Consider the following 12,006-nt stretch of genomic DNA (forward strand, 5'->3'; position numbering starts at 1 on the left):
GGTGGGGGCAGAGGGACAGCGAGAGGTACGAAGTAGTTGACAATCGTCGCGGCGAAGGAGGAGGAGGATAAGAGAGCGAGAGAGGACGAGTGGGAAAGGAACGGGGGCGGGGGGGTGTGTATGGAGCGGTGGTGGGGGGACGTCAGAGTGTGCGGTCGTGTCCAAGAAAGAGGTGGAGAGGCGAACAGCAACGGGAGAGAGGGCAGCGAACAAACTACCGGGAAGAAGTCAGCGGCAAGTAAAGCAGCGCCGCCGAGGCTAAACTTCGGGATCTATCGAACTAAAATTGTCGTGTAGTTTCTGCCTCCTCTTCTCGCCCCTCCTAGCGCGACCTACCTCTCCCTTGACCCCACCAGTGCCAACACGCGGGCAACGGCAGCATCTCGGCCGGTTGCGCCCCTCCGGGTCGAGCACCCATCCCCTCCACGAAACGAACGTCGAACGAAGAGGGAAGAAAGCGGCGACGGTGGGGCGTCACGAGGGACGAGGAGCGTACGGCTGAGCGAGAAGAAGAGATCGGTACGCGTCGCGAAAGAGAGCGACGGCGAAACGGAAAGTGGAAAAGGAGCGAAAGAGACGGAAGAGTCCTGTCGACGGGGAGGGGGTAGGCAGGGAGCGCGTTAGCTGGCCCCACGGGCGACTCACCATATTTTATTGTCGCGTTTGCCGACGCTAACCGCCGGCGTACGGCTCCGTGCTCGATCTACGAAGATGCCAAGCTGACTCGGGAGAAGAGAACTACACGGAACACGCTCGGCCTGCTGCACACATAGCGGGAGCCGCGGTTACGAATTCGCGCGGGTACCAAGGTGCCGGTAGTGGCATCCTCAGCCACCGAGCAGAGGTGGCACCAGCACCCCCACCACAACGCGCGGCGTGCCAGCCTGGACCCTCCCACCCGTCTCGCCGAGGGCAAACCATCTCGCAAAAATCGTCCCCCTTTCCATGGAAGGAAAAGAACTACGGCGACGACTCTGCCACCACCACCGTCGAGCCGACCGTTTCTCGTCACTACCACCACCACCGGCGGCACACTACCATCGTTATCGCCAGCGCCACCGTCACTGTACCGCTGCCTCCTCCTACACCGCGATCAACCGTCATCTCGCGGAACGAGGATACCAGAACTTACGGACTCGGATCGCGTTGTTCGGTCCTTGGAGGTACGCGGCACTCGCGGTACTCGCGACACTCGCGTACCCACGGCTCGTACGTTCCTCGCTCCCGTGTGCGGTGACCGACGATTAAAATTTTCGACCGTCGGCAATAGTGCGCGTGTGGATCGGTAAACCGTGTCGTCGGACAAACGGAGAGTATCGCGCTCGATCGGACTGCCCCCTCGTAGCGCGCGCAAAAGAAGTCTTCGGCAAGTTTGAAAGGGAGAGGGGAAGAGTCGTCGCATGGACGCGCGCTCTCCTTCTCGTGCCCCCCTCTAAACACGAGTGAGAACATACGCATACATGTGGACGTACACGCGCGCGGATCGGCCAGAGGACGAAGACAGAAGCGCCGAGGCGTCGAACACGCGTGAACCGTGCCAGTTTGTGGTTGCTTGTTTAAAGAGTGCCCACGATCCGCGGGGGCTCCGCGTGTCCGCGAGCCGAGAAGATCGCGATCGACGGATCTCCGATTCCTAAGGACCAGAGAAACAAAAGGGGTGGAAGGACTCCGGACGCCGAGGGAGAGAAAAAAATAAAACGGACAAAAAGAAAAAAAGAAGGAAAGAAAAAGGAAGCGGTGCGCGCGACAAGTCCTCGCCTTTCCTTTTTCACGAGCCTCTCCGTCACCATCGCTCGAGTTCTCGACCTACCGCTCGTTCCCTCTCTGTCTCGCGTCTCACGCCGGCCGTTCGTCCCTCTCGAGCTTCCTCTCGCTCGCTCCTCCCTCTATCCCGTCTAGCTTTCTCGTTTCCACTCTCGCCGTATCTGGCCCTCCTCGTCGCACCTCCGCCTTCCTATCCGCCGAACGGAGGACTGGATTCCGTCGAAAAGAAACGACGATTCGGAGGATAGTCGCGACCGATCATAGCTGGCGCGTCGATCGGATCAACGCCGCGGGTTAGGCCCCCGAGAAAATCATCCACCGGCTCCGCATTACGCCACACGCATTACCGTGGTGCCCGTGTAATTAGTTCTGCACTATATCTGACCGTCGCCCGATACCTGCGACGAGATTCAGCCTCTGTGACGATCCGTTTGTTCGCGTCGTTGACGTACGGTTGTCATCGCTAGCGAATCCTCCGGAGCGGACGGTGTCGTCCGGGGCAACCACGTTGCGGTCGGAGATCGGAAAACTGGTCCCCCAGCCTTTGTGCCCGCGTCTGTGACAGTGCGAGTGTATACGACCGGAGTCTGCGTTCAGGGTCGAGTACAGTCGGTCAGCAGACAGTGCGATAAACGCGAGTGAGAAAAAATATTTCCTATTTCGCGTCCATTCTCGACCCGTTCGTTTGTGACTAAAAAGGGGTTCGTCGACGGCGATCGCTTTTTTTTTTTATTCCCCTGCGGTGCCGCCAGTGACAAAAAAAAAAGAAAAGGCGAAACGGAAAGGAAAAGTGCCCTGGTATATCTTACGAGTGACTCGGTGAGACTGTAACACGGATGCCACGGTCTGAAACGATGATCGCGTAGCGGCGCCCGACCATCACGGCCCTGAGTGGCCGACACATCATGTCACAGTTCTCTTTTCGAGGATCGCCAAATCTACAGGTGAGTCCTCGCCACGATTTTTCGCCTGTATGATCCACGGACGCGTGACACGATCACTCCGCTGATGGATGTACTCTCGATGACGATCGATCAACGCTTCGACTGAAATCGATCGGCTGCTTTTGGGAAAAACCAAACTCACATTCGTTCTAAACGACGCGTAGAGCTTTCTGCGTTGCGTGGAAGCTATCTGTGGCAGATTTAGATTAATACTCCGAGGAAGTCACTTTTCTTAAATATTTTTCTCCTATTCTTAGCGTCGAATATCTTTCGCCTGAAATTGTGTTTTTGCGTCTTGTACTTTGAGTTTGTTTTCTTGTTCGAGAGCGAAGGAGGAAAAGTCTTGCGTTTATATTACGCTATTATTGGCTTAACCATTAGACTACCTAAGTGGTAACTTCTTTGATATTCGCTGCCAAAAGTTAGGCATTCGAACGCGGGGAAATCGAACAGGGAAATACGTAAAAAGTATACAGAGTCTGAGAGCTGTAAAGACATTTCTGGATAGATGAAAGTTAAATTAAAAGTCAAGAAATTTGGAGGTCCTGGGCTCCAAAGTTGGAAGCTTCGTTAACTTCGTGGTAAATCCGCCCCTGGAAGCTATACTTGTGCTATTTCGACAGGGTGATTTAGTTACAATCGCATATTCCTCTGTTGTTTTTAAAATTGAACAAATCTGTCGACGAAAATATGTACTCCAAAATGTCGTGCAATAACGAGAAACAAAAAATGAGTAAAAATGCCAAACGAGCCGAGAATTCTAATAGGCTTGCACCGTTTGTACAAAATAAATAAACGCTAAAAATGTCAAATCATTTGGTTTACAATATCACAGAATAAAAACCATAACTTTGGGTTTAAATTTCTGTGTACGAGCGTTTTACTTTCGATATCTTGTAACGTAACAGACAATATTGGAGTACGTGTAATTAGGTTTGTTAGAGCGATGGCACCGTACCTAAAAATTAAGTGTGATGTTCTAGGGTTAATAGGCACCGATAGGTAGGCACTAGAATTAAGAGGCCTAGGAATTAGGGTCCCGTTGGGTAAAGTGTTCGGCGCTACTCAAGCCACTAAAGTAAAAGCACCGTACCAAATCACTTGACAAGACACTAGACCTCTCTTTTATCGTTCTACGCGGTTAAGATCGTATAAAGACTCGAAAAAAAAATATTTTCTCGTCCGTTCCTGAATCTAATAATCGTTTCGATAGCTGACGTATTAGGAAAATGGAACTTGCGGTAATTGACAGTATATTTCAGTGGTAGACTCTCGGGGAAAGCGTTAGAAAAAAAAAAAAAAATAGCCAGTATTTCATGTTCCGTGGAACTCTTTAATTGGAAGAATAAAATGTTAAGTGCTGACAGAGGTAACCGGGTATCTTGATTCGAAGCATCAACGTATAAAAGTACTACAGAAAGTGACCTATCGTTTCTTTCCATCGTGCACTTCTCGCTAAATGGTAGTGTCAGGAGCTGACAGTTGATGACAGAACCTGTCTCCACGCTTTCATTAAGAGTAACAACGCTAATAGTAATAATTTTCACGTTCCTCTCGAAAACTTTTCACCGATGTCGTCTACAGAACCAATTACCCAGGCACGATTTTAGTGCAACAGAGAAAACTGTCAGCGATTCGACTCGTTTGTCTCGTTCGCTGTAAAAGCTAATTTTTTCTTTCGTAACGATATTCATTAAATTACATAGGGTGGATGAATTAACGGAGTAATCTAGAAAACTAACATAGTTATGTCATTACGAGATACCACAAAGGCTCTGAAAAATCAAGAATACTCAAAGTGCAACGAAATTGTCGAAAACAATTTTTTTTTTTAAATGGACGGTAATTGTTGAAAAGGAATAACAAAACATTAGAACATGACTCACGAGTCGGACACGTGCTAACGCGCTAAAACTTTTTTCTAATACCAACTTGGCGATTTATAATATTTACAATTCGCCTCGAAACGTATTACCGCTTGGTCGAGCCCGATTTAAAATTGCGTCGAAAATCCGGGGTTTAAAAAATTCATTACCAGGATTCTGTTTTACGAACGTTCGTTTGTCCGGAAATAAAATTTGCTAAATTCCCGGTCGGTGGAGAGGGGGTGGGGGGCGCGAGAAAAACGCGGTTACAAATTGAGCGGAAACCGCGCGAGCGGGTTCGAGGACGAAAACGGGAACGACACACGTGTGCAAACCATATAGATCGCAGTGGTCAGCGTAGGAAAAAGTAAAACGCATTGAAATATCGGTGACAAGTACACGCATATTTCACCTTTAGACGGTGGACATTAAAAGAACCGTCTGATACACGCTTCGAGATTGTCGTCCGGCTATGGTCGTTGCCCGTCCGGCCGGGTAGATGTATGAATCCGGATATAATTTCAATCGTTTGAAAGTCAAATGTATTCAGCGGTCGAAAGCCTCGCCTATTTGCGTCTATCTGTTCCTTCTGGTGAGCGATTTCGCATGTGTCGGGTCTAAACCGGTGCAAGGATCGTTCATATACTCCGCGACTGTTCGCGATATCGTCGCTCCTGTCGTCTCGGGATGCGCTTTTACGAGCTGTCGAGGGAACTCTCCTTTCTTCGCTCCTTCGACTTACGACCGTTGCTTGATTTCCTGCGAAGTGGCCGTTAATGAAATTGCGCGCGAGGCTGCCTCCACAGTTCGCCACTCTTTCGAGGCTTTGAAACGTATTTATTGGTCACGCGAGCCCGTAACGCTCTTTTTAACTTTCTAAAATAATTTATTTTGAAAGGAAACGCGAACCGATCTCCGGTCTGGGCCAACGTTCGATGATTTTTTCAAATTCCTTGCGGTGGAAACGAGTAGACTTCTAGGTACTAGTACGCAATGACCTAGGGTAAGTATCGAAATAAATTAATTTCGATATTAGCGGGGCAATTAATACGACCGTTAGAAATGGTTCCCTAGTTTTAACGCGTCCATTTTTAAAATATGTAAAACGCAATTACTGTCGCGGTTAAATCCGTCTATCGAACGTTCTATCGTGTGACTAATAAACTCGAGTATATATGTCGCACTATTTTAATCATGTTAATGTACTTAATATGATGGGGAAACCGAATTCCACTCGTGCATTTCAGTTCGGAACGAATTCAACCTATTATAACGGTGCTCGATAAAATCGTAGTGACTTACGTACAACTTGAAATATGTGTTTTCCTTCGTACATATAATTTCGAGACTAATGCCTGGCGGAACTGGAATGTATCGAGGGCCTTTAGCTTCTTTTTTTTTTCTCGAAATTTTCACTTAATTTATGAGTATATTTATCTCTCGAGGAGGGCCCAAACGTCGAGATTAAAGATTAAGAAATACTGTTCAATCTCCATGTAGCGCCTAGGCTATGACCAGTTAATTACCCTCGTATAGATTTTTAATGTGTTGGTTTATTATTCTAAATCTAGTTCACGAAAGAAATTAATAAAAATCTTATAGATACACCTACTCTAGACTCAACAACGTGAAATATTTTTTTATTCAGCGTCGTATCGAATGCATGGATTTTTTTTTAAATAGCAACAGTGGTGGTTCCAGACGTTTATTTTGGGGCGGATGCCCTTTTCGTTCAGAGTATACGGCGGTTTATCCGTGAAAATCGCGAGGCAGCGTAGCGCCACCGGTTCGTTTTGGGTGTTGCGACCGCAACGGATAATTTGTAGCGTGGGATCTTGTCCGTTGCGAGAATGGATAGCCGTTGGCAAGCCTGAGAGATTCGGTACCACGTGTCCTGACATGTTGCATATAGGTGTACGCCGCATACCTATGCGGTGTGCATAGCGCCGAGGCTGAGAACATGTGTTGCCACGCCTAAAGCAACGTTCCGAAATGATCGAAGAGCTTGCGCTCGCTAGAATAATTATCTCGTCTTACCATCAACGAGCTTTTTGCCCCGGCACACCGACACACGGACACGCATAATCTGTACGCGTTCGGTTCGCGCCTCCGTATCGCGTCTACTCCGAAATGGCGATTCGAACGCCACTTTTTGCCCCGTCTCGCGCCTAACGTTGCCCGTTCAATCGACGCCATTACGCGGTTCGTTCAACGAACGACAGGTTTTCGGCTCGCGGTTGTCGATTTTTCGCGACACGTTCGTTTCGGGAATCGGAACATCTTTTTAGCGAGCCGGTCTCAAGGTGAAACGAAAGAGCAAGGCGTTCCACCGAGTTTCGTCGCTTTGACGCGTAGGTGCTTGGATTTGGGAATTTTCGCTGGGCCGCATTGTATGGAGATCGCTCAAGCTGCGAGGCAGCGCCTTAACAAGTTGCTCGTCCCCCGATGAAGGCGTGAATCGAAGGTCGGGGGAATGGCAGAAGCTGAATATTCGCAGATTTTTCCATCTATTCGGAGCAGTTGTTTCTCGAACGGATCTCATGCCTTTCATTTGTTTCAATTCTCCCTAAAAATAAATTCAAAGCGCCCCCAAAAGCAACTTAAAATTCCACCATGCTCGGTGCACGTTCGAAGGCTGTTATTTCTGTAAATTGTCACGAACGACGTTTTTCGTGTCCAGGCGGATATACAATATTTCACGCGATTATCGAGTGTTCGGTAACGAGCAGCAAATGTCTTCCAAAGTAGCTGGGACAGAGTGGATCGCTTTCGCGCGTATCATATTGTTAAAGCGACGATAAAAATTAATGGACTATTATCTATGAGCATTACTCCATTTATAACAGACTTAAACAAACAAGTAAGCACTTTAGTCACGGTTGTTGTATTATCGTTGACACACTTTTCTTTCGAATTGCGTAGCCCGTCAACCTTAAACGCTGATCTCTGTAACGCACTGTGCATCATTTATTACGTGAACTGTCGTTGGTCACCGTAATCGCAGGATTCAATTTCCGAGCACAACGGGGGGCAGGAGGATGAGGGGGCGGTTGAATCATCGCCACTTTCTCGAAGAGTGGTGACACTCGTTATCGTAATTATATCATAGCCCGGCTAAAAACCGGCGATAAGACGCGTGCTTCGTTCCAACGTCCGTGAAGCCTACTTTAAGCACCGTATAGAAATATGTATTTCTTTGGCACGTCCGTACCGATAGACAATAAGTTATTAATTGTTTGTTCGCGGATGTCTTATTGCACGGAGATCGCGAAACCGCTTGGCATTTTGCTTCTCGACGATGATGTAACGAGTCGTTGCGCTCAGCGACGATGAAACCGCCGGTCGTAAATACGCGCGACACGCGGACCGTGTAAACTTATCATTAATAATCGTTAAGCGCGTTACAGGTGTGTTCGACATCGGCTTTCGCCGTGCGCGTTCTTAATTTCGATCTCCCGTCTGACGTCTCGCGAGAACCGTGAGTTTTGCTTCTTCATCGTCGCGTGGAAAACCGTACCACCGATGCTCCATCGCGTTCGGACGCTTTCGAGAGTTCAACTAGACGACAGAGATTAATAATAATCTCACATATCGGGTTTAAACCGTGTACTTTGTTCACGAAAATTTTCTTAGCAGAAAACATACTTTATCCGTGGAACCGCTTATCTTATTTTTATATTATATCCGTGGCAGGTTCGTTTATTTTAAATTAAATTCCAATTGTCTGGAGAAGGAAATTTTTTAAGGCAAATAGTTACTGCGTTTTATTTTTACCGTGGCGTAAAGACTTCACGATTATAGCCCTTCGCAGACGGTGTCTGGCCACACTAGACAACGCTCCGACTAATTTCAGAGCGTAAAATTTCTCGATCCGTCGCGACGAGTCAGCGGAAAAATTTATTCCCTTAATACGGAAAATTTCCTTGATTCGTCGACGATGTTCCCTTGACAGTTATAGGATCCGCGACGCGCAAATATCTCTCGTACCAACAATACCGATCCGTCGAGGATCCGCTGCACCGAACATATTTCTTCGAGGTGTAAAATTGGATCGCGTCTTAATTCTAGCTTGAAAAATTGAGAACTCGGTCCGAGAAGGACCGTCGCGACGACGGGCGTATATTAAATTTAGAACGCGACGAATTCATATCGCTAATCTGTGTCGCTCAATCTAATTGAGCTAACGATCCTTCCTTCGTCCGCGTCGGGCCGTATCTCTCTTTCTTAATCCGTCGTGTCGCGTATTTTTGGAGCGTACGCCGAACTTGTTATGCCCGCCACGTAGTATCGCGACCAGGACCATTCGATTCCAAAACGATTTTTTTTTGGAAAATCTTCTCGATCGTTCGAATCTATCACGTGACTTCTCACTAGATTTTTATTAGTCGAGAATCCTCGATTCGTTCGCGTTGAACGACTCAACGCGCCGACTGGTTACGTCAATTCGGCATATCTAAAGATGTCCTCGATGTTTATTAAAATTATAATACTGCAAATGGAAATATTCGATAGCGTTCGAATATTTTATAGCGTCCCTAACGACAGTAGCGTGTTACTTAAAATTTTACGAACTTCTTACGAACGACTTTTAAATACGTTAAAAGAACTACAATAATAATGTCGTAAATAGTCGTAAGAATTTAACGACGATTACTGGAATACGATAAAATACAGCAAGATGAATATGTAACGCGAACATTTGTCAATTAATCTTTTTCTTTTTTTTTAAGTGTTTTTCTAAACGCGACTGTTACGTGACTTCCAATAATATGCTACGTTTTTGTCTTTTTAAATTTGCACGACATCGTTAAATGTTCTTTATTATATTATCCAATTTACATCAAACAGTTTATACTTGTGCTCCTCGGCTTCTTACAGTTTTATATTATCCGTTCGCGAACAGGTGGCAGGATATACCCGGACAGCATATTCACGCCATTTTCGTCGCCGCGAATCAACAGAAATGAATTTCCTCGATACGTATATAACAATCCAATTGGTTGTAATAATATTTATACGTTGGATAACGTAATTTTTAGATACGAAGATTATTCCTTGCCATCTGCTCCGAAACGTGTCCAAAATGGCCCGCAAACCGTTATCCAATAATTATACCGCTAGTCGAGGCGACGTACAAACATCCATGAAAAGTAGTGGTGATTAAAAAGGTGGTAATGGTGGTAAAAATTTGTAAAAAAATATTTGATATTTCATCGAAACTGTAAAAATACATTGGGCGATCCTGATTCTAATCGTTGCGATTCGAAACCGACTTTTGTGCAAGAACATTCGTGATCGTTAGAAAGGTCACTCGAGGCAGCGACAGGATCGAGAAATCGACCGATCGATCGCAGACGTGTCACCCTTATGATACCACGATATCGCCGTCGGCGATTGGTTACGCGTTCCACTAGACTTTAAGATTGCGGGGTCGCGAGTCTCCTGCAAGGGAATTAAAGCAATTAAAGATAACGTCCGGTGGAAGGAGCGCGTGTACGTGCGAGCCTCGATGCCGATAATCGAGCCTGCCGTTCGATTTTTGTCTTGTATCTCTTCCCAGTAACGACTGCTGGACTTGTTTCGCGGGGCACCGTGTATATCGCGCGAACCTGGCACTTCGAATCGGAATTTATGTCGAACGTAACCATTTTATAAATGCCTATCAGAGATAAACGATATTTTCCAAAGTTTGATTTATAGAAAACACTCGACAATATCGAGACAATTAAGAAATTCATTATCTCTTTCCGAAATCACCCGTATCGCATATTCATTTTTATCTCGTTTTCTTTCGATATAAAATACGCATTTTAAAACCCCCGGTAGCCGCAAGAGAGTAAATACCACTCGAAACGAAAATTATTCGGTGACGAGTAAAGTTTGAAAAACGATGCTTTCAGAGGCCTGCCGCAAGATAAAGGTAATTGTAACGACGATACACGTCAGGTGAAAGATATACGAAATGCAATAAAATGTGATATGAATAAACATGTGTTTTCAATATATGGAAATGCAACGTTTTATCGGGAATTTTTCCGTTTTCGGAATGTTAAAAGAACGTTATTAGAAAATTTACGAGCTCTTACGGTTTTTGGGGGAGAACCTGCACAACCTGACCGCGTAAACATTTGAGTGGGTCACGACTGTTCAGAGCCGAAAAGACGATCTCTTTTTTAAACGTTAAATAAGTTTCGCGACTCGTAACCGTTCGCGGGGCCATTTTACGGCGCCGAGAAACGGAATTCGTGTAATCGCTGCGTAATTCGTCGTGGCGAATTCGTTCGCGTTCCCGCGAATCGGAATGTTCGAACGGGCCACCTGAATGACGGGGCTGCACCGCGTAAAAATTATGAATGGCCATATTATTGCAAGCTGGCAGCGCGATGACACCGCGGGCACGATACACGTTGGCATATAGATACGATCTCCGGAAGTAGTTCGCGGGGCAACATTCAGCGCTGTTTCTGCCCGCTGACTCGGCGCTACTCGATCCAATCGAGCTGACTCAGATCCTCCGCTCCTCGCTCTCTTGCACGATCGCGATCCAACCAGTGGCCTCTGTCTTCGATCCTCTTGGCCGTTGCATTCATTCACTCGAACGCCTGCGTTCTCTCTTTCCTCGTCCGGTGTCTCTTGTTCCTTCCGATCGCTGCCCCCCTCCCCCCCTCCACCTGCCCTTTACAGCCCCCCTTTTTTCCCCTCCCGTCCTACGGACTTCTATTCATTCACCGGGCGCGCTCGCGTTTTGCGGCCCATTTTCTTTTTGCTCCTCTTTCCCGACCTTTTTCTCGCCACCCCTTTCGCCGCTTCGTTTTTAGGGGCCACTTCTCGTTTTTAGAACCCCTCTTCTTCCTTTTTTTCGACCACCTCCCGTGGCCTCCTCTTTTCTACGTTTCTTCGAATTCATTCACCCGGGTGTTCCTCGCGACGCGCGATTACTCCGACCGCCATATTGAAATGGTAGTAGATCACCCTGCAACTTCGCGGCAACATTTAAAATTCACCACGGAATTCTACGGTAAAATTCTTCCTTGATACAGCGACAGTTTCAAATTATTTACAAATACAAAGTTACAACAAACAGAAATAAAATTTGTTTACAATTTGCTTACTCTTCGCTTCTCCGCGATGCCCCGAAGGTATCTTAACAGTAAAGTGAAATAAAATGCCTCGGATAAAGTAACGTAACACAGCTTCCGTCGTAATCTATCTTTGGTCTCTATCATATTATCTCCTACTTCTCCGCTATCGCCATTAACCATCCTTTTACCTTTTCGTCCGGTCTGCTATCTACCATCGTTTTCCTCTCTTGCCTCGCTTCTTTCGAATACTTTGGTAATCATCTATCAGATGCTTTAACGAACCAATTTGTAATCTACAAGAAGTTACGCTTCCTATCCCTTTCCCCTAATCGAAATTTATTTCCCTCGTCG

General features: G+C 46.6%; 1 protein-coding gene across 1 annotated transcript in view; it reads left to right on the forward strand.

Annotated features, from left to right (window-relative positions):
• Window positions 1-227: 227 nt before the first annotated feature.
• Window positions 228-12,006, forward strand: part of LOC122395445 (iroquois-class homeodomain protein IRX-6) — a 42,022-nt gene continuing 30,243 nt past the window's right edge. Inside the window, exon 1 of the mRNA XM_043393032.1 lies at window positions 228-2,708. Within this exon, the coding sequence (XP_043248967.1) occupies window positions 2,670-2,708 (39 nt within the window). The 5' untranslated portion in view covers window positions 228-2,669. The remainder of the gene's footprint in view (window positions 2,709-12,006) is intronic.

This window comes from Colletes gigas, unplaced genomic scaffold, assembly GCF_013123115.1.
Source record: "Colletes gigas isolate AHSC1104 unplaced genomic scaffold, ASM1312311v1 Colletes_gigas_Sc00005, whole genome shotgun sequence".
Taxonomy (NCBI): domain Eukaryota; kingdom Metazoa; phylum Arthropoda; class Insecta; order Hymenoptera; family Colletidae; genus Colletes; species Colletes gigas.